At 37.3% G+C, this 20,780-nt stretch overlaps 2 protein-coding genes across 3 annotated transcripts in view; one reads left to right on the top strand and one right to left on the bottom strand.

The window, feature by feature from the left end:
* nrg2b (neuregulin 2b) overlaps nucleotides 1-10,737 on the bottom strand; it is a 163,033-nt gene extending 152,296 nt beyond the window's left edge. For both annotated transcript variants that reach the window (XM_087280006.1, XM_087280007.1), the window contains exon 1: nucleotides 10,098-10,737. In XM_087280006.1, coding sequence (XP_087136132.1) covers nucleotides 10,098-10,509 — 412 coding nt within the window. In that variant the 5' untranslated portion in view covers nucleotides 10,510-10,737. The remainder of the gene's footprint in view (nucleotides 1-10,097) is intronic.
* A 3,613-nt stretch (nucleotides 10,738-14,350) lies between these two features.
* purab (purine-rich element binding protein Ab) lies at nucleotides 14,351-20,348 on the top strand. The gene has a single exon (XM_087281207.1). The coding sequence runs from the start codon at nucleotides 14,388-14,390 to the stop codon at nucleotides 15,225-15,227; it is 840 nt and encodes a 279-aa protein (XP_087137333.1). The 5' UTR covers nucleotides 14,351-14,387; the 3' UTR covers nucleotides 15,228-20,348.
* Nucleotides 20,349-20,780: the final 432 nt, after the last annotated feature.

The raw sequence follows: 20,780 nt of genomic DNA, 5'->3' as shown, positions 1-20,780 counted from the left end.
CAAACCACACATAAAGGTCTTGGTTCATCAGCTGGTCCTGTCCACGTAAATCCTACACTGAAATACTGATCATCATATCGTCGTCTTTTTGGTTTAAGCCCTGAACTTGAAGGCTTTGAATAGGGGGGTCTCAGAAACCGATCCATTGTATTAGCAGGCATATACCTGTATTGGCGGGTTTGCCAAACAGAAGCGAATTCACAGCTATGGCCTTCTGGGTAAAAAATGTTTTCTTATTTTTGACATTATTTTTTTAGCTTTGTTTAATTAAAACGTTTAAAAATAATAAAAAATACATATAATAATTAAACTTAATAATTATATTTTTATTATATAATATTTTTTCCGCGCCTCCCCTGACATGCTCTGGCGCCCCCCAGGGGAGGCGCGCCTCACACTTTGAAAACCCCTGGACTAAACCATCTGTGGTTATTCGTGAATTCGTAAAAACACATAAACAGGCAACACAAAATATTTACCTTTGGCTACTAACAATATAAAGTATAAGCCTAAGATAAGTCTCTAATGACATGATACGTTTGTGAAAGACATACTTTTAATCCATAACCCAGGCTTTCCTCATTTAGCAAAATTTTACATTTTCTCACTTTTCCATGACTTTCACTGACTTTCCATGACCTGAAGAAGATTTTTAGCTTTAGCCTAAACCGTCTGTGGCATTTTGTGAATTTTAAGAAACATAAACAGGCAACACAAAATATATACCTTTGGCTACTAACAATTTATAAGCCAAAGATAAGTCTATTGACATGAAATGGTAGGTTTGTAAAATACATTGAGCTTTATTTACAGCCGTGTTACGTTTAATCCACTTCCCAGTTTGCATTGCATTTGGTGCAGACAGCCAAATTGTCACGTGTAGGTAAGACACTGTGTCAGGTGTGTTACCCACTTTAGATGTGTTGTGACATTATTGAAATGCACATTCAGCCAAAGCATAAAAATAAAAAATTTGACATTTTTACATGACCTTTCTAATGTCATTGTTGAAGAGATTTTATAGCATTGTTTACTTAATTTGAGAAATTTGTGTATCAAATAAGTAGTAGGATTTTTATGGTTGAGATGAACACGTTCTCTCTTTGTTTCTCTCAATAGTGTTCCCTTTATTTAAATAACAGGGGCCAGTGGTTTATAAGGTCAAAAAAGTAATGAAGAACTAAAATGTGCAAATGTGTGTGTATATTCACAGCAAAACAACACAAGAATAGCAAATATTGCTGTTAATTTGCAGAAAATTTGCCACAAAATCATTTTAGGCTGAACATTTTACAGACATTTTTCACACAAAATCCAGGAGGTACTGGTAAAGCACTTAACAGACAAAGAAAAGCAGCCACAGACCATATATTAACAGGTAGCCTGGAGACTGCATTTGATTGCCAATTGAAAAGTGGGAAAGGAATTAAAATGGCAGTAAAAAGTAGGCTAATTATAACAATAGACAAAACACATGAAACAATGTGCTAGAAAATAATGCGAAGTTAAATTTAAAATGCAAAAATATCCTTGATTCACTATGACTTTGACAAAATATATAACATTCACTGACTTTCATTGTCTGCAACAGAGCTTATAATATTTCATGATTATCCCATCACCAGTGTGAACCCTGTAAAATGTACAGGGCATGTTTACGACTGCATGAAGTGTGAGCTTTCTGTTGCATAGTTTGGATTAATTGCATAGTTTCTCAAATTGGAAAGACTTAAAATGATTAAATTTGTGTTCAACAGCATAAAAACCTCAAAGAGGTTGTAAAGTGTCAGTAAATTATGACAGAATTTTGATTGTTGGGTGAACTATATCTTTAAGAGCTGTTTTAGGCAAGAATTAGTTCCAGTAATATCGCAGATGTTAGCTCAAACTCATTAGTGGCTGCTCAACCAACACATACCCTCCTGAGAGCAGCCTTACCATGGACAGTTCTTTTGGAATCTGATGTAAGATTCTGTAGTGGTTGAATATGAAATATAATCCATTTTGGGTATAGATTTGATTGAGGGCAAAATTAAGTTTTCCCTTTAAAGAGATCCCTGTAAATGTTAAAAGGAGACATCACTTTCTGTTGGAACATTCAACAAAATGACTTTGTTTACCTACATTTTACATGTCAGGTTAGGATGTGCGTTTACTAATGGTGAATACTAACCTGATCTCATGAGGAAATGTAAATATTTTTTGTATTGCCAGAAAAGAGGCTAATTTGAATAGCACAAATTCTTATAATTTGATATGTACTGTTTGTTTTTTGGTGCATAAAAGTGTTCTTGGAGCTTCGTATATTAACTTCGATTGACAATTAAGTTTTTTTGGTTCTTTTTCTAGGCTTTGAACATCTCATAACATTTGTTGTCAATGGAAATTAAGTGAGCTCTCTGATTTCATCTAAAAATCTCCATTCGTGTTTGGAAGATGAATGAAAGTCTCAGGGGATTGAAACAACATGAGGGTGAGTAATTAATAACATTTTCATTCTTGGGGTAAAATAACCTGTAAAGATTACATTAATCTGAACTTGAGTTTAACCTCTAACTCTTTTTTTTGCATAATACAGAAACACCGCAGTATATCTATATATATAGTTTATATTTTGTGGTTGCTTTGGCATTTATAGGGTTATTGCCGTTGAAAATGCAGACGAAATACAGCTGGAACTCAACAGTTTTCATTACATAGGGTGTAATCTGTAATGGGCTACAATTTAGATTCAGCCATCTTTATTAGGAAGTGTATTTGTTATCGCATGTGAACGTAATCCTACTTATTTACATATTGTTTTGATTATCATACTACATACTTTGTGTCAACTTTGTGTCAGCACATATGCAGAGTTGGGTATTAACAGTCCATTTCTAAATTACAAATTACTTTGTAAAAAATAAAAAAAATAACAATGGTATTTAGTAACTTTTAGGTAATGTAATCTGACCATTTTTTTTGTTACTTTTAAATTACTTTAACTTGTTTATGATATTTACTTTGGGTTACACTTTAATTTGATGATCCATTTGAGTATTAGTAGACTGTCTGCTTAATATCTGTTTATACAGACATTCAACAGACATTTAAATGACTATAAGAAACTTTGCAAGTACATATCAATTTACAGTAACCCCAACCTAGCAGTCTACTTATAACCTAATGAGAATTAGTTGGCATGTAGATGCCATGTAACTTAATTCAACAAACAGACCATCAAAATAAAGTGTGACCTTATTTTGTCTAATAATAATCTAACATACAAAGACATGCCTACATACATACTCCCCAAGTGCTTTTGGCAATGGCTTGCATTATATGAGTCATGTATGAACCAACTGTTTAATCTAAAATCCTTTAGGCCCAGTTTCACAAACAGGGCTTAGATTAAGCCAGGACTATAGTTAAATAAGGCTATTTAAGCCACATTTATAAAAATGGCCTCAGAAAAATATACTACTGGTGTGCACCTGGTGATAAAATATGACACTGACATATTTTAAGACATCTCACCGCAAGTTATTTTGAGTTCATACAGCTCAAACATGCAATTTCATCTTGACTAGCCTTAAACCTTGTTTGTGAAACCGGGGGTTAATGTTCTACTAGAAGAAATAAAGTCACCGCTTGTGTAAGTTACCAGCAAATATTCATTTTTTAGCTAAACTGTTCCTTTAAGAATCAGTGCTTTTACTGCTTTAACCGGCTAAATAATCTGTAAACAGTATTTATCATGACAGTCCTTTCCCCCCTCAATATTTTTGGAGTAAACAAACGCCACTTTCCGTTCATTCACAAGTCAAACTCATTCATATCGGCACAGTGAGACAGGCAGTGAGACAGTCCCACCAACATAACAAATAAATTACAAAAATTCTGTGTTCTGTTTAACATTTTTTTTCCTGAGCAAAAAAAAAAAAAAAATGCATTTCACTGCGATTTCACTAAAAATCATTTGTTGACATTAAAAGTATCTAATTAAAAAACAACAACTATGTGTTTTTATACTTTCCACACGTTTTCCTCATATGTCAAAGGTTTTCAGCATTTAAAATATAATAAATCTGTGTACTGTAAGATTTATTCGGTCACCCTTTATTTTATTGTACAATTCTCACTATGAATAAACCATTAACTATGGTGCTTGCCTCAATAAACTCTTAATTTGATGCTTATTAGCACTTATTAAGGAAGTTGCTAGGTATTGGGATAAAGGATCCTTAATACTTAAACTTAACCAACTTGCCTGTTTTTTTAAATATTAGCTGTTTATTAGTACTTAAAGCACATATTCTACATGCCTTTATTAAAAGATAATACAGAATATTTGCTTCATAAGTACTAATAAACAGCTAATACTGCACTGTAAAAAATACTGTATGCCTTAAATTTTTAAGCTGAATCAAATTAATCGTATGTGTCCATTGAACTTATATTATGTTAACCTGACCTTAAACAGCTTGCGTAACTTAAAAAATGAAGTTAGACCATGATTAACTTGAGTTACAATGAATTAAAACATATGTTGTCATGACTTATTGATCATATAATTTTTTACAGTCTGTAATAATAGGCAAATAATAAGCCACAAGTTAATAGTATGAATTAGTACATAAACTAAAGCATTACCAAAAACTACTTATATACAGTATATATTTCGACTTCAGCATGCATCACATTCTATAACAAATACACTTGCATTTAATTCTGACATGTCCATATAAGACCTTTGTGTATGTGTCCCAGATATACAGTATTTTCTAAATCTCCACCAGGCCTGTCTGGAAAAAACAAGACGGGAAGAAACAGAAAGTCCCTGTAATATAATTTTATCCTACATTATTACTAATTCAATAATACGCCATTAGACTAAAAGAAAAGACACAGAGGAATTAAAGAGAGAGAGAGAGAGAGAGATCACTTAAGGCTCTGTCTCTGGATGAGGAGGGAGTAATTCCAACGAAAACTCATAATTTCTGATGATATGTCAAATGGAGTGGAAATCACCCAAAAGATAAAAAAAAAAAAAAATCAATTCTACTATTACTCTGATTCTAACTGAGCACTATGAAATAATCCTAATTTCAACCCCAGTCAGTGTTGGGTAAGTTAATTCAAAACAGTATTACTAATTACGCCTAACATTTAATTACAGATGCTAAGCAAATCAGTCCAAAGACAAATAACTGCATTTTGTTGGCATATCATTCAGTTTATATAAAGTTAACTTTGTATGTATGTATGTATATATATATATATATATATATATATATATATATATATATATATATATATATATATATATATATATATATATATATATATATATATTATACACACAATATACACACACACACAGTTGAAGTCAGAATTATTATATTTAGAATTAAAGTGTTTGATAGGGTTTCAAAAGTGCTTTTTTTTGTGCTTATATTTTTTTGCTTTCATAATGTAATATCTTACTGAATGGGTATTTACATAGTATTTAAATAGGTAGTAACCATTTTTTTTAGATTATATATACACTTTACGTCAGAATTATAAGCCACGCTTTGAATTTTTAAAACTTTTTTAACATTTCCCAAATGATGTTTAACAGAACAAGAAAATTTTCACAGTATGTCTGATAATATTTTTTTTTCTTCAGGAGAAAGTCTTGTTTTTTTTATTTCAGCTAGACTAGAGTTTTAAATTTTTTAAGAATCTTTTAAAGACAAAATTGTTAGCCCCTTTAAGCTATTAAAGGGTTAAGTTATACAAAAGCTTGCCTAATTAGCCTAACCTGCCTAGTTAACCTAATTAACCTAGTTAAGCCTTTAAATGTCTCTTTAAGCTGTATAGAAGTGTCTTGAAAAATATCTAGTAAAAAATTGTGTACTGTCATCATGGCAAAGAGAAAATGAAAAATCAGTTATTAAAAATGAGTTATTTAAACTATTATGTTTAGAAATGTGTTGAAAAAATCTGCTCTCCATTAAATAAACGGGGGGCTAATAATTCAGGGGGATAAAAATTAAATAATTCAATTGTGTGTGTATATATATATATATATATATATATATATATATATATATATATATATATATATATATATATATATATATATATATATATATATATATATATATATATATATATATATATATATATATATATATATATATACAAAATGTATTATATTTCACATTTAACTACCACAGAAGCTTAGAGGCAGATTCCAAAAGAACTGTCCATGGTAAGGCTCCTGTCAGGAGTGTATGGATGAGCGGCCGCTAATGACTTTGAACTAGCATCTGCGATATCATTTAAACAAATTTTCAAATATGCACTAAAACTGTATTTCCATTATTTTCTTATTATATAATGTAATGTGTATTTAAATAGCACATTTAATGTGTACACCCTAAGTGCTTCATAGTCATGAGGGGGGTCTTTCCACACCAGCAGCAGTGTGCAGCATCCACTTGGAGGATGTGACTGCAGCCACAGGACAATGGCGACAGTGAGCTCACCACACACCAGCTTTAAGGGGGAGTGGAAAGACTGTTAATTGATCTGAAAAGTAACTTACTCAATAAGTAATTTAATTACTTGGCTCAATACTACTTAAAATTTATATAAATCTCAATGCAGAATACAAATCAAACTCTTAATCTTTTCAATTTGATGGCCTTTCAGATTATTTAAACAAAATTAACACTTAAATGAAATCAAAATACAAAGTGTCAACACTAATTTTTACACATTATACTTTACTGACTTTAATTTCCTACTCGATTAATTGTTTCTTAAGCATTTGTGCTTATCTGACAAATTTTACCTAAATATAATGTAACAGAAATATATATAACATTTACTTTGCTTCTCTGAATTGATTCATCCAGAACTATTGAATTTATGCATAGTATTCAACCAAGGCTTTTTTTCTGATTACATTTCTGGAGAGTACCAAATACATCCCAGGAGCTACGTTTTTTTTGTTTTGTTTTTTTGTTTTTTTGCAGTCTTTGTTTTTGTGAATCCGCCAGAGGTCGGTATGTCGCTTCTTGAGATCTCAAATTTCTCACGAGAGTGCCATTCATGCCTGCTCTTCTTGCTTAAATTCACCAGAGGCCGCTGTCAACTGACTGACTGTTTAACTTACCCACCCTCCTCCTTCCCTAAACCCAACCGATAGTGTTTAAAAAAGCAATCCAGAAAAAGAAAAGCTTTTTTGAATTAGTAATAATGTAGGATAAACATATCCCAGCACAAAAAATACCACTATTTCTTAAAGTAAATTGCCTGATTTAAAAAAAAAAAATTTTACTTCATTTTTAGATTTGACCACATTCTCACCCTTTAATTTCTTTGTTTATTTTATAGTTTGTCTTTTGTTTTTGTCTTGCCTGTTTTCTGGAATCAGACTCGAACTCGTCATGGTCAACTCTGCGCTGCATCTCAAATCCTACGATGTACGTAGTTAGCTACTGGACAAACTGGTAACAGCGGAAAAGCCGTCCATTTGTAGGTAAGCGGTCAGCGTGAAAAGGAATAGTGTCGTACCACCACGTAGCATTCATTTTAAAAATGAAATGCAGCCATACGTAGCTCAGGCTACATAATTTGTGATCTCCAGAAATGTATATAGTGCTGCGTTTTCAGAAAGAGCCTCTGTTGATAGTATTTTAGGCACATAATCCTGAAATTTAAAACTAATCCCTCACTTTTTTTGGCAGAAAATTAGGTTATTTACTGTAACTAGTTACTTTAAATACACCTAACACTGACCACAGTTAATCTGAAGGTCATTTATAAAACTTATTTACTGTTATTTATTCAGTATGCACCAATTAAACATATCCCAGCACAAAAAGGCCACTATTTCTTAAAATAAATCTCACTCTGATAAAGCACACCAAGACCATTCTCATTTCCCATTCATAAAATGTAAATATAATACAATGAAAACATCATTAAATAAAAAACGGTGTCAAATTAAATCACGTAGATGTCATTGCAGGCTCTGACCCATTACAATAGGGAAGGACTGGAGCTGGAGCTTATCTGCATTTGAATGGGAATCCCTTTCTGTAGGGGCCTGTCTCTGCCACCAAACCCTGTAGCCAACCACAGCCAGCACATTTACAGTTTCCCATCACGTGGGTTCCTGCTCGGTGCCAACTGAAAGCCAACTCGCAATATTTTACACACGTTTCTGAGCCACTGAGCTTATATATTCCAATATCCAAGAGATTCCAGATGCTTTCACCATCATACGTCTGCTTACAACATCTCTGAGAAGTCTGCAGGAATCACAATACAACACGGGCGACTCTTAGGCCGAAGATTCATGTACATTGCTTTATATTGATTGAACTTGGTTGCCTGAGAGAAGGAATAATTGGTAATTTAATGCATGTCAAGCTAATGGTTGTGGCAAACCACCTCAACATTTAAACTAACAGTTCATATTTTATACCATTATTCTAATGTCATTTTAAATTTAGCGCTTTGAGTTTTTAAAAAAAGTGCATTACAAGTAAAATGCATTAATATTCATAATAATATAGTACTTAGAAACAATACACTTATTACTTTATGCATGCTGCATATTTTTCCCCATTGGTTTGTATATGATCTGAGGTTTAGATATGAACATCAACCTAATAAATAATTCATTTGCTGACAAAATGACATTTTAATAGATTAAATTAGAATTTATATTAACAGAAATAATGCTAATTATTAGAAATAATGCTAATGCATGCTAATTAAAGAGTACATTAATGTTTCAAATAATATTTGTGAATAGAAAATGGCAAGTATAGGTGAAATGATTTGTTGTCATTCAGTGTAACCAATATATTCGATGTAAAAATGAAACACTATACTTATTCTGATCTGTAATTACTAATAAATACAAAAGAAATAGAAACAGAAACAAAACTATTTTGTTATAGATATTTAAATTTATATATTTTTTACTGTATTTAAATATAAATAAACATTTTCTCAATTAAATGCATGCATGTGTGCATTTATATAATAAATATACACAGTTGACACACTTAAAATATGTCAAAACAAACTTTTAGTTTGGATGTGATTAATCAGGGTTAATTTTTGCCTTCACTAAATACTTGCCTAATGAATACTGGATTCAGTTGTGCAATTTTAATATGATAAAAAACACTACTTCATAATGTCATGATTAATTTAGTGTTTTATTTAATATTGCAAATGTCACTTTATTAATAAACCTTTTGCCCCAAACTCCTAATTTGATGCTAATTACTAAAGTAGTAGTTAGGGTTTAGATATTGGGTAGGTTTAGGGATGTAGAATACAAAATAAATGCAGAATATGTACTTTAAATACTAATAAATAGCCAATATATTAATAATCGAGAGGTAATAAGCTACTATTAATAGTGAGAATTGCTACTTAGGCTAAAATGTTCCTTAATAGTTTAGAAATATACAATCAAATTTGTATTTTACTTTATTTTCAAGTGTAAACCTATTGTTTTTACGTTTACTACATGTAGTAAGCATACTTTTATAGCGAGAGTACATGTGACGGGAAACAAACACATTGAAAAATACCGTTATCCTTTTTTTCAATCCCAATTGGAAGCGAAAACTTGAAATCTAAATCATAGATCCTCACAAAAAAAAAAAAAAAAGAATAAAATGTTACTAGTAACAAAAGAATAAGCATACAAAAAAGCCAGGGCAAAGCTTGAAAGATGTTGTTGGCTATATAAGATTATATCTAAAGAATTAAGGCATTATTAATCACTAAGAATTGCTTGTCGTTGGTTTAAAGGTATACACTGACAAAACGGCTTGCCATATATGTGGTCAGTGCCATTCTCTGCTTATGTGTGTGTGTACAGCTAAATGTTTAACGGTGATTAGAACAATACTGCAGAGACGCCCAAACATAAGCGTTCCCGTTCTCCTCTATGTAGCAAAACGCAAAAGCGTTGATCTGCTCTGCGAGGATCAGCCCCGCGTTACGTGTTAACAATGAAGAGCCCCGAGCAGCATCACCTACAGACACACACACACACACACATACACACACACACACAAGGCGAATAAACTTACCGCAGTCTTTACACAATACGCTCTCCACATCTTTCTTGAGGGTCTTCTCGGTGCTGTCCAGAGGAGCAAAAGACGCTTTGAATACTAAAGGCTCCTCGGTAGGGTCCATGAAAAAGATGTATGTGTGGTGCTTCTCCACCGCCACGCACGGAGCCTCGGAGCCGAATTCCCCGACGGTGACGAGCTGCTCGCGCCTCAGTCCGCCGCTGTTCACCGGCCACACGTACAGCACTGTGACATTCACACTGTAGGGCTCCACGGAGACGTTCTCGGGCAGCGAGCTCACCTTGCCTTCGATCACCACGGCCGAGCGGTAAGCCTGGTCCTGCAGCGAATCCAAACTCGGGGCGTAGCAGGCGAAGGAGACCCCGATGACGAGCATGGAGAAATGCACGGGATCAAGCCTCCTCATGCCGTCTGCTGTGGCTCAGGGGCGGCCGGTGGCGCTGCTGCAGTGCTCTCGGGGCAGAAGGTGCTGGGGGACTGAGTGCGAATGGGCTTGCGCAAGAGTCCATGCCATCTGCGTGTGCTGCTTTCCCCATGCACTTGGTGACGGGGAAACACCAGCCGCTGAGGAACCGGAATTAGCCCCGGTCACTGCTGGGCTGCTGCATTCTCCTTCAACGAACGCACAATCCCCAAACTCAATAAGCATGCATGCATAAATGACGCTCCTTTGCTGCAAGACGCGCTCCTCTCGCGCGCACTCCCTCTCTCTCTCTCGTTCTCTCTCTCTCTCGCCCTCTCTCTCTCTCGATCTATCTATCCACCTAATGTCATCATAGCTCGTGCACGAAAAAGCCGAGATGCGAGAGAAAAATGTCCAGAAATGCACTCGAACGTCGATGCAACAAGCGGGCGCCCTCCGCCGATCTCAGCCGTCTGCTGGAAGTTCTGGCGCAAATGCACTAATGAGTGTCCGTCCGTCCGACCAACCGACCGGCCAGCCGTAGAAAGAAATCCCTCGAAAGCGGCGTCGCGTCGTTACGTGTTGTAAAATGGAAGAGTGGCGTTTGCGCGCCGCGCGACACCAACTAATAGACAAACGGCAGTCGGGCCACCGCGGCAGACCGCTGACGCGATGACTAACGCTGCGAAAAGCAACTGGAAATGCAATCGATGCCTGGTGAAAAAGTGCGTTTGCCGTGCTTTTCTACTCGACAACAATCCGCATTCAGGTCACATTCACCATTTTGCCCCAAAAAGCGATCCGCCACACGCCGCCAAGAAGATAGATACACAGCAAACCACCGAGCATCCTATCAGCCATATTTACCCCGGCAACAGGTCCTGCGGGTATTTGCCATGTACCCAGGGCTCTACATTCAGAGGAGGGGCCGCTCATTGCGCCCTCATGACCAATCAAACTAAAATGCGCGGTGTGGTTCTTAACAGTCTAGAGGTTTGTTTTTGTGCAGTTTTCGACGGGGGTATAACTTCAACATTAGGGTTACATCATGCGTAAATGCGTCGCGACAGAAGCAGTGTGCCATTGCTGGTCCTGTCCTGAGGCTGCTGTAGGGCGACATCTGCAGTCTCAACGCGAATGTGTAATGCAATAGAAAAACGCGCTGTGAACACCAGACGCACATCGACAGTGTTTTCACACTTGCTTTACTGGGTCAATGACTAATAAGAAGCTTCGAGAAGATCAAAATCTAGTTCAAAACATCAGCGACAGCTTTTTATGTTAGATTATTGAAATGCATATATTTTTGAGTGTCTCAAAGGCTTCTAAGATACTTGATCTGCACGTGACAAAATTGTCAGATATCATGTGGGACGATACAAATTGAATAACGATAGTAAGGTGAACAAATATAGCCCATTAATTCCATCCGCTCAAAAATATTAACACAATTACACAAAAAGAACAAATAAACAGTTAAATGAATGAATGAAAAACATATGTTCTTAACAAACAAAACACCCCCCCCCACACACACACATAAAAAATAAAGAAATTATATATGTCACGTTACATGTTGCCAGTAACCAGTGGTATAGTCCAAATGGTCATTTCAGAGTTATAAAACGAGCCTGGTCATAAAAGATTCAACTGCCCAGAATTATTAACATTAACATTAAATGACATTAAATAACATTAAATGAGTATCAATTGGCTACACACACACACACACACACACACACACACACACACACACACACACACACACACACACACACACACACACACACACACACAAAAGATTACTGCTGCTTGTTCAAACTACCTGTTTAAAATAAGCTAAAACAACACAATTCTTGTCATTTCTTTAATTTATTTGTTTTATGTTCAGACTACCTAAATTTGTAAATCATTTAGTAAACTTAATCGTTTTGTGTTGGGACAACATGAAGGAATTGTGTTGGTCCAACTAACTAGTTAGGGGATTTGTAGTTGCAGTATGCTTTGCATGCATGGGATTGAATTGAGCTTGGGAAATGTTGACAATAAAATTACTCTTAGGTGTTTAAAGTTAATAGAAAGACGTGTTAGAGTTTAATCTTCACTTAAGTTTGCAGATTTAGAATTGTTTCATGTAATGCTTTGAGTTTTGAGATTACCACCTTGCAGAAGCACCCATGCTTTGTTGGCAGCTTAATTAGCCAAATGGCAGTTTGTTGGTTTGCTGAGTGAGAAATAACAGTCCTAAAATAAGTTCTGAGATCAGTCTCAATCTACTGTATATGTAAATCATGAAATATGCTTAATGTCTATTTTAGTTTATTTAACTCTTAGAGGGTTTTTTTAGTGTATTTGAAAAATAATCATATATATATATACTTTGTTAAGAATATTAATATTTTTACATTTTTGGCTTTTAACTGATCTTCATAGTCATACAGATTGAATCTCTTAAAAGCTAAAATCAACTACAACCGTCTAAAATATTTTGAATTCTCTCGCTTTACAAAAAAAAAAGAAAAAAAGTTGAATAAACATTTTAACCATCATGAATACAAATATAATATATCACTTTTCTTGATAAATAAAATTCAACCGTTTGCAATCCCTGCGGTGGGCGTGGCGCGGTCGCTGTCCGTGGTGCTGAACGGAAGAGTTTACGGTGTTCATTATTACATCCCTTATTTTCCATTTAGCTTCTGATTACGTCATTTAACAAAGTAGGTTATTTATTCTTTACTTTTTAATACTAATTGATAGGTTATATGCTACGTATAAATGCATAATATTGTAAAAAAATAGATGCTAAATATTTGATTGTATAACATGCTGACATTTCGAGTCTCTTTCTTTAACACACATAGGCCTACATAGAAGTCATGAGAATAGGAGAAAACAATCTATAGGTGACTACATATATATATATATATATATATATATATATATATATATATATATATATATATATATATATTAAAATGAAGGACTTAATGAAGACGTTTAATCCTTCCTGCGCAATCTCAGCGCTGGTATGATTGTAACAACACACTCTGATATGAGGAATCTCACTGACTGCAGAAATAGAGCCCATCCACAAGACGGAGACTGCAAGCTGAAGTAGAACATGCGTAACGTTCATTCTGGTTGAATAAAATGCAATGAAGTTGTCAGTTTTCAGTTCTCTAAACAAACTTCTTTTTTTCTGGAAGCAAATATGAACTTACACATGTCCACCAGGAACAAAGTTTTACAAGTTTCGACAGTCAGGGATATAATTGTTTCCAGAAATTATTCATTTTAATACATTTATTAAATATTTTATTCACCTTTTTATGAATATCCTATGCAAAATACCACATGATATACACACAAATCTAAGAAACATCTTGAATGGGCTATTACTGTTAAACGCCTGTTAATGTCACGCCTGTTAATGGATTTAGCAAATATTTCTAACAATATGTTTAATATAATATCAATAACGTACAACATATCAGTATTGAAAGCTTTATTAGTTATTGTATCATGTTAAAAAACAGAAATGGTTTCAATCCTGAATCAACTGTTGCACTCTACTGCTTGCAAAGACTGCTCTGAGCTGGAATATTTGTAATGACATAACTTGTGCTTCATAATGTCGTGTATTGTGACTCAGTCAGAACATTTTTGCTCGTTTCAAATGCTCTTTTCTGCTTCCCGGACCCAATCTGACCGCTATGCAGAGGTTCTCGAAAGGCTGCAGAGTCTATGCTCTACTCCTTCAGCAGCGTCTCTGTCTGCGGATCTCGCGATAGTTCGGCGTTCGCTGAGCAGCAGTCGCTTTTGCAGCAGGGCTGAGGGAGACGGAGAGAGAGAGAGAAGGTAAGCGGGGAGGCTGCATCATGGCGGACAGAGACAGTGGAAGCGAGCACGGTGGATTCGCCACAGGCCCCGGCGCCGGCCCGATGCACCCGGGCGCTGCATCGCGGCTCCAGCACGACACGGAGGAGCTCGCGTCGAAGCGCGTGGACATTCAGAACAAGCGCTTTTATCTGGACGTCAAGCAGAACGCCAAAGGCCGCTTTCTGAAGATAGCAGAGGTCGGGGCCGGTGGAAACAAGAGCCGCCTGACTCTCTCCATGTCTGTCGCCGTTGAGTTTCGCGACTACCTGGGAGACTTCATCGAGCATTACGCCCAGCTGGGCCCCAGCAACCCTGACTTGGTGCAGGACGAACCCAGGAGGGCGCTTAAGAGCGAGTTCCTGGTGCGCGAGAATCGGAAGTACTACATGGATCTGAAGGAGAACCAGAGGGGGCGGTTTCTCCGGATCCGGCAGACCGTCAACCGCGGCCCCGGCCTGGGAACCTCGCAAGGCCAGACCATCGCTCTTCCGGCGCAGGGGCTTATCGAGTTCCGCGACGCGCTGGCCAAACTCATCGACGACTTCGGCGTGGACGAGGATCCAGCGGAGCTGCCCGAGGGCACTTCGTTGACGGTGGACAACAAGCGCTTCTTCTTCGACGTCGGCTCCAACAAGTACGGCGTCTTCATGCGGGTGAGCGAGGTGAAGCCAACCTACCGCAACTCCATCACGGTGCCCTGCAAAGTGTGGTCCAAATTCGGCGCGACCTTCTGCAAGTACGCGGACGAGATGAAGAAGATCCAGGAGCGGAGCCGAGAGCGGAGGGCGCGCGAGATGCTGCCGGAGGGCCTGCACGGCGACGACGGGGACGAGGACTAATGCAAAGCGCGTAAATACATGTACGTATGTACGCCCAGAGTGACATGATAATCAAACGTTACTGTACTGTAATGTGGGATTGCTCTACACACACAACCCTCACAGACTCGAACAGTTGCATCTCTTCACTCATCGCCGGAAGTTACCCACTTACCCACCATTTAACAGTAAGACGCTGCTATCGACAACATGATGTATGAACCGTGTCCAGGATGGTGCAGGAGTGTGTGTGTGTGCGTGTCCCTTTTTACCCACGTGTGTGACACATCCAAGCGCTTATGCACTGCAAAAATCCTCTTGTTTTCCAGTACAGATCGATCCATTTAATAGTTTGCTTCTAGTTTATATATGCGCGTGTTTATTGTTTGAAGAAAAAGTTTTATTTACACCACACATTTCACACGGCGAAGAATGTCATTACCAGAAATATAAGATAAAGACACTTTATGTAAAGAAAAAAGAGCGTTCACACATGAGTGGGGTCAGTTGTGATGCGATTCCACACACTTCAGCACTGACGCCTGTCAGTCATGTTGCCAACTCGACACTGATCACGTTTTATGTAAAAGGAAACTGATTCTGCAGATTTTAAAATGTGCTTTCGTAGTAAAAGTGACATGAAAATGCTGCTGATATTCAGTATGCAAACTGGGGATTAGAACGAGCAACTGACCCCGCTCCAAACCTTCCTTGTAGAAATTTTGGCTCGTCATTCATGTTGTTTGCAAAAGTATGTGCGCTTTACTGGAAAACAAGTTATTTTTTTTGCAGTGTAACACTATTTCCAAAGGTGCAAATTGAAAAAGAGGAAGAAATATATTAATAATTAGTGCTCACTTTTGACTTCCAGCACAAAAGCTATTATTTAGGAACCGTTTGAACCGTTTAAAAGGTTCAACATGCAAACAAACATCAGAAATGGTGGTACAGTGATGAGTGAGTGCTGTGTATAGTTCAACACGCACTCTTGTCAGACTATTCAATCTCTATAATGGATGTCACCCCTTCTGGTTTGACTTAAAGATGCACTCGGTTATTTCTAGTTTCTTTTTTTTTTTGCGCTGGTTGTACCATGTTGAGCTCACATCACCAGCCAAGATCAGTGTTTTTGATCACTTTCAAATGCAGAATGCGTCAAGTCTAACATTAATGGGGACCTATTATGCAAAAATCACATTTATAAAGCATTTAAACACAGTTGTGTGGCAAGTGTGTGTAAATATAGTCAGCCTCTAATAGTAAAAATTAATTACTTTTTTACTTTTTTTTTTTTTTTTTACAATCACACTTCATAAAAACAGTCTCCAGAAACACTTTGATTTTGTCCCTCTGTACATGTCATAAGAGGGGGAAAGCCCCGCCTATAGTCAATTGTAGCCCCGCCCTTCAGCTGGGAGAACAATCAGTTAAATTTAAAGCAGCAGCCACCAAAACGGCACAATTTGGTTCATTTAAAGCCTAAAATAGGCAAATTCTAAGAGTTGTAAACATGATCTGTGGGGTATTTAGAGCTGAAACCTCTCAAACACACTGTAGAGACATCATAGACTTGTTTTACGTCTTTAATAATAGGTCCTCTTTAACTAAAAATGAACGAGTGCACCTTTAATTGCATACGATGGAAGCTAGATGTGTTGTTTACTCGTTTGCCTTTTAACTCTATAGACAAAGCAAATGAGATTGTTTGTTTGCACGCGTCATGCAATGTGTGCTTCGGTAGCCGCACAGCGAAGGCATTGCTAAAATCTACGACTGGTTGACGTTTGTTCCTGTTAAATACGAACCCTGTCGCACCATGCCCACTGACATTTGGGCAGACGGTTTCATTGAAGTGCTAACTTAGATATACAAACTATGATTTTGTGAATCAGATGTACTTAGATCCTTATGAAATTGCCCACGTTTTCTGTGGGAATTTTTCTTTGTTTTGTTTTTGGGGACGGGGTGGGAGGGGCGGGGGGTACTTAAAAAAGAAAAAGAAAAAAAAAAAGGAGCTGTCCACTAGTGTGAGTTGCGTTAATACCTGCGCGGAGCATCCTCTACAACGTCAAAAAAACAACTCTGGTGCCTTATATTCTCCACACGTTTACATGCTTTACGTGTCCGATCATTTTCTTTCTGATCGCTGTTTGTCTTTCTTTGTCGTTCGGGGGCGTTCAACGGCGTTTCTTCGATGACTTCTTTAAAAAGCCAATCAAAGAAAGAGGCGCGCGAGGGTTCTCGGGTTCGCCGAGAAAAGAACGATGATGTCATAATCAAACAGCACTGACGTAAACATGGACGTGCTGCGTTTACGTCATGTCGGAGTTAGTTACATTCTGAAAATTATTTTCATGGTAAAGCTAACCTCATCTTCTCAAAAAAAAAAAACTAATTTAATTTAGGATTTAGCGAATTATCAATGATCTCGTTTGCAAAAAAGGATATAATAAAACTTAAATTTTCAACAAGGTATACCAAAACATTTCAACGAGATTCTATTAATATGATTTAGTAATATAGCTACATTGTGATTTTCGTTATTAATCATAGCCTTCTTTTTTTTAAAAAAAAAAGTACTATTCCGACATGACATGAAAGCAGCAGTAGTCACCAAAAGGCGATGGAGGTCTGCTCCTCGTGCTCCTTACGAAATTTTCAAAATAACTGCTTAAAAACAAACAAACAGCTGTGTGTAAAATAAACAGCGTGATAAGGTTGTACGTATGTTTATCGCTACAGCCCAGCGTTATGCTAATGTAGGCCTATATTAGTAGACTTACGGCCGAGGCAGTAGCCTGTATAAATTAGTTTTTGTATGGTGCTAATATCCCCGTTTGTGGGAGTTTCTTCTGCCGGTCTTACTTATCAGTTGCTGAATTGGTTTTGTTGTCAACCTCGTCACATTGCACCTTGAGATTTTACTTTTCTCACCAATGTTACAGTGCTAACATTTCAGTATCGTGTGCAATATATTGTAGACTGCGTGTCAATGGTGGCGTTGTGCTAAATTCAGTCACCCTGCGGATTCGTGTGCACCTTTGGACCCCCAAAGTGAAGCTATTAGCTAATGCCTGAGTGAAAATGATTTATGATTTTTATTACATATATTTAAACATGACATGACTTGTCGACATATTGGAAACATTCATTCATTTCTTTTCCTTCGGCTTAGTCACAAATAAAAGTATCAGGGGTCGCCACAGCAGAATGAACCACCAACTATTCCTGCATATGTTTTACGCAGCGAATACCCTTCCAGCCACAACCCAGTACTAGGAAACACTCATACATTCACACTCATACTCTAAGGCCAATATCATTCATTCATTCATTTTATTTACGGCTTAGTCCCTTTATTTTATCAGGGGTCCCCACAGCGGAATGAACCAACAACTACTGCAGCATATGTTTTACGCAGCGAATACCCTTCCAGATTAACCCAGTACTGGAAAACACCCATACACCCTCACTTTCACACTCATACACTAAGGCCAATTTAAATATTTCATTCATTTTTTTCGGCTAAGTCCCTTTATTTACAGGGTTCGCCACAGCGGATTGAACCACAAACTATTCCAGCATATGTTTTACGCAGTGAATATCCTTCCAGCCGCAACCCAGTACTGGGAAACACCCATAGACTCTCACATTCACACTAAGGTCAACTTCATTCATTCATTCATTCATTTTCTTTTCGGCTTAGTCTCTTTGTTTATCAGGGATCGCCACAGTGGAATGAACCACTAACTTATCCAGCACGTTTTACGCAGTGGGTGCCCTTCCAGCCATAACCCAACACTGGGAAACACCCATATTATCTAGCACACACTCACATACACTACGGCCAATTTAATGAATCCAATTCACCTGGAGCGCATGTCTTAAGACTGTGAGGGAGCACCCGGAGGAAACCCATGCAAACACGGGAGAACATGCAAACTCCACACAGAAATGCCAACTGGCCCAGCTGGGACTCGAACCAGCGCCCTTCTTGCTGTAAGGTGACAGTGCTAACCACTGAGGCACCATGCAACTTATTGGAAGCATTTTACTCAAAATAATTACCTTTATAAAGCTGCTTGTGTGGGTCTGAAGATAAAAATATCCCACAGAGTGACTGAATATTACCCAACGTCGTCATTCTGTGTGTGTGGAAACCCCTGCAATGACGATAAAAAAATGTATGCGCGGGTCTCGCTCTATTCAAAACATTTCTATGCGTATTAAACAAACATTTTTGACCGTCACAAAATCTAGTAAAGAACTGGTCGCCTCAAACAGGGACTGTCTGACAGAAGCACCTGCACACATGGCGGCAATTCTGCTCTCTCCGCCAGTCAGGCGCCATCCCTGCTGTTCGACCTAAAAATATGGTGACAACCTAGTCACTTAAAAAGCTTCTCAATGGTTGTAGTAGTTAAATACTCGGTTGCTAATATATATGTATTGTTTTTTAAAGCCAATATTAAATGCAAAACACTTCTATCAGAGGTGTTCATTATACTATTTATTTGATCGAATATTTGAAGAATGTTGCCCAACTCACTAATGTTTCTGAAAAAGCCTGTTGCTGTCAGACCCAGACATCATAAATTCTCAAGACATCAAAAACAAGATTTTTGTATCTAGTAAAGCCACCAGCCTAAAGTCAGTTTGGGGGTTTCTAGGCCCATTTCGTGCTAAGCACATGAGAAAGTCTATAGGGATCAAGGTCTGACATTATTCCCGCGGAGTGTTTGGTCTCTTGTTTACCACTGCACAATATTAAAGCATACATAGGCACTTTGTCCCGCTCGATATTTCCTTGCATCTCTTCGAGAATAAATCTGAAACGCCATGCTTCTCTTGTAGGGGCTATTTTAGGTTTATTTGTACACTGTTATTGTTCTTTTTTCCTCTGAGACCGGTAAGCAAATCTTTTTCCTATCACTGCCCAGATCCGATTACGAAAACTGTTCAACGCGTGCCAGAGTATCTAGAGATATCAAAACTGGAAATTAACAAGGGTGACTTCTGGAGCGAAAACGATGCAAAAAGACGCCCTCGAAAACCAGATTTTGCTCTCAGATAAAGCCCTCGTTCAAAAAAAAAAAAAAAAATGCACATGTTTTAAGTCAATCGTGAAGGTGCTATTGGGTACTAATCCTGTCCGCATGGCAGCGTTCAGCCAAGACTTTCTCGTCACGTTCGTCTAATAGTGTTCAAGCTCTCCACCAGCAAAGACCAGTGTTGGTTTGATGCACAACAAGCTGTGGGGGCAAAAGATAAGACGGTACTCTGACTCTATTCTCCAATTCGAGGTGCTGAATCAAACGTCCTTAATGAGCAGAACGTGTGTATCATTGAAGTAGTGGAGCTGCACAGACACCTTAAAGGAGCAGTTCACCCAAAAATGTAAATTCTGCCATATTTTACTCGCCCTCAGGCCATCTTTAGTGTATTTGAATTTGTTGTCAGTCAGAGGAACACAGTTAGAGTAATCTTAAAATTTAAACATAATAGTTTTGGTCAGAGGCTTTTATTTTATTATGACGGGCTTAACGCATATCTTATGAAGCAGATTTTTATATA

This window comes from Danio rerio, chromosome 14 (genome assembly GCF_052040795.2).
Source record: "Danio rerio strain M-AB ecotype USA chromosome 14, GRCz13ab, whole genome shotgun sequence".
NCBI classification, from domain to species: domain Eukaryota; kingdom Metazoa; phylum Chordata; class Actinopteri; order Cypriniformes; family Danionidae; genus Danio; species Danio rerio.
The sequence above is the reverse complement of the archived record's forward strand: the minus strand, read 5'-3'. Positions and strand labels throughout refer to the sequence as shown.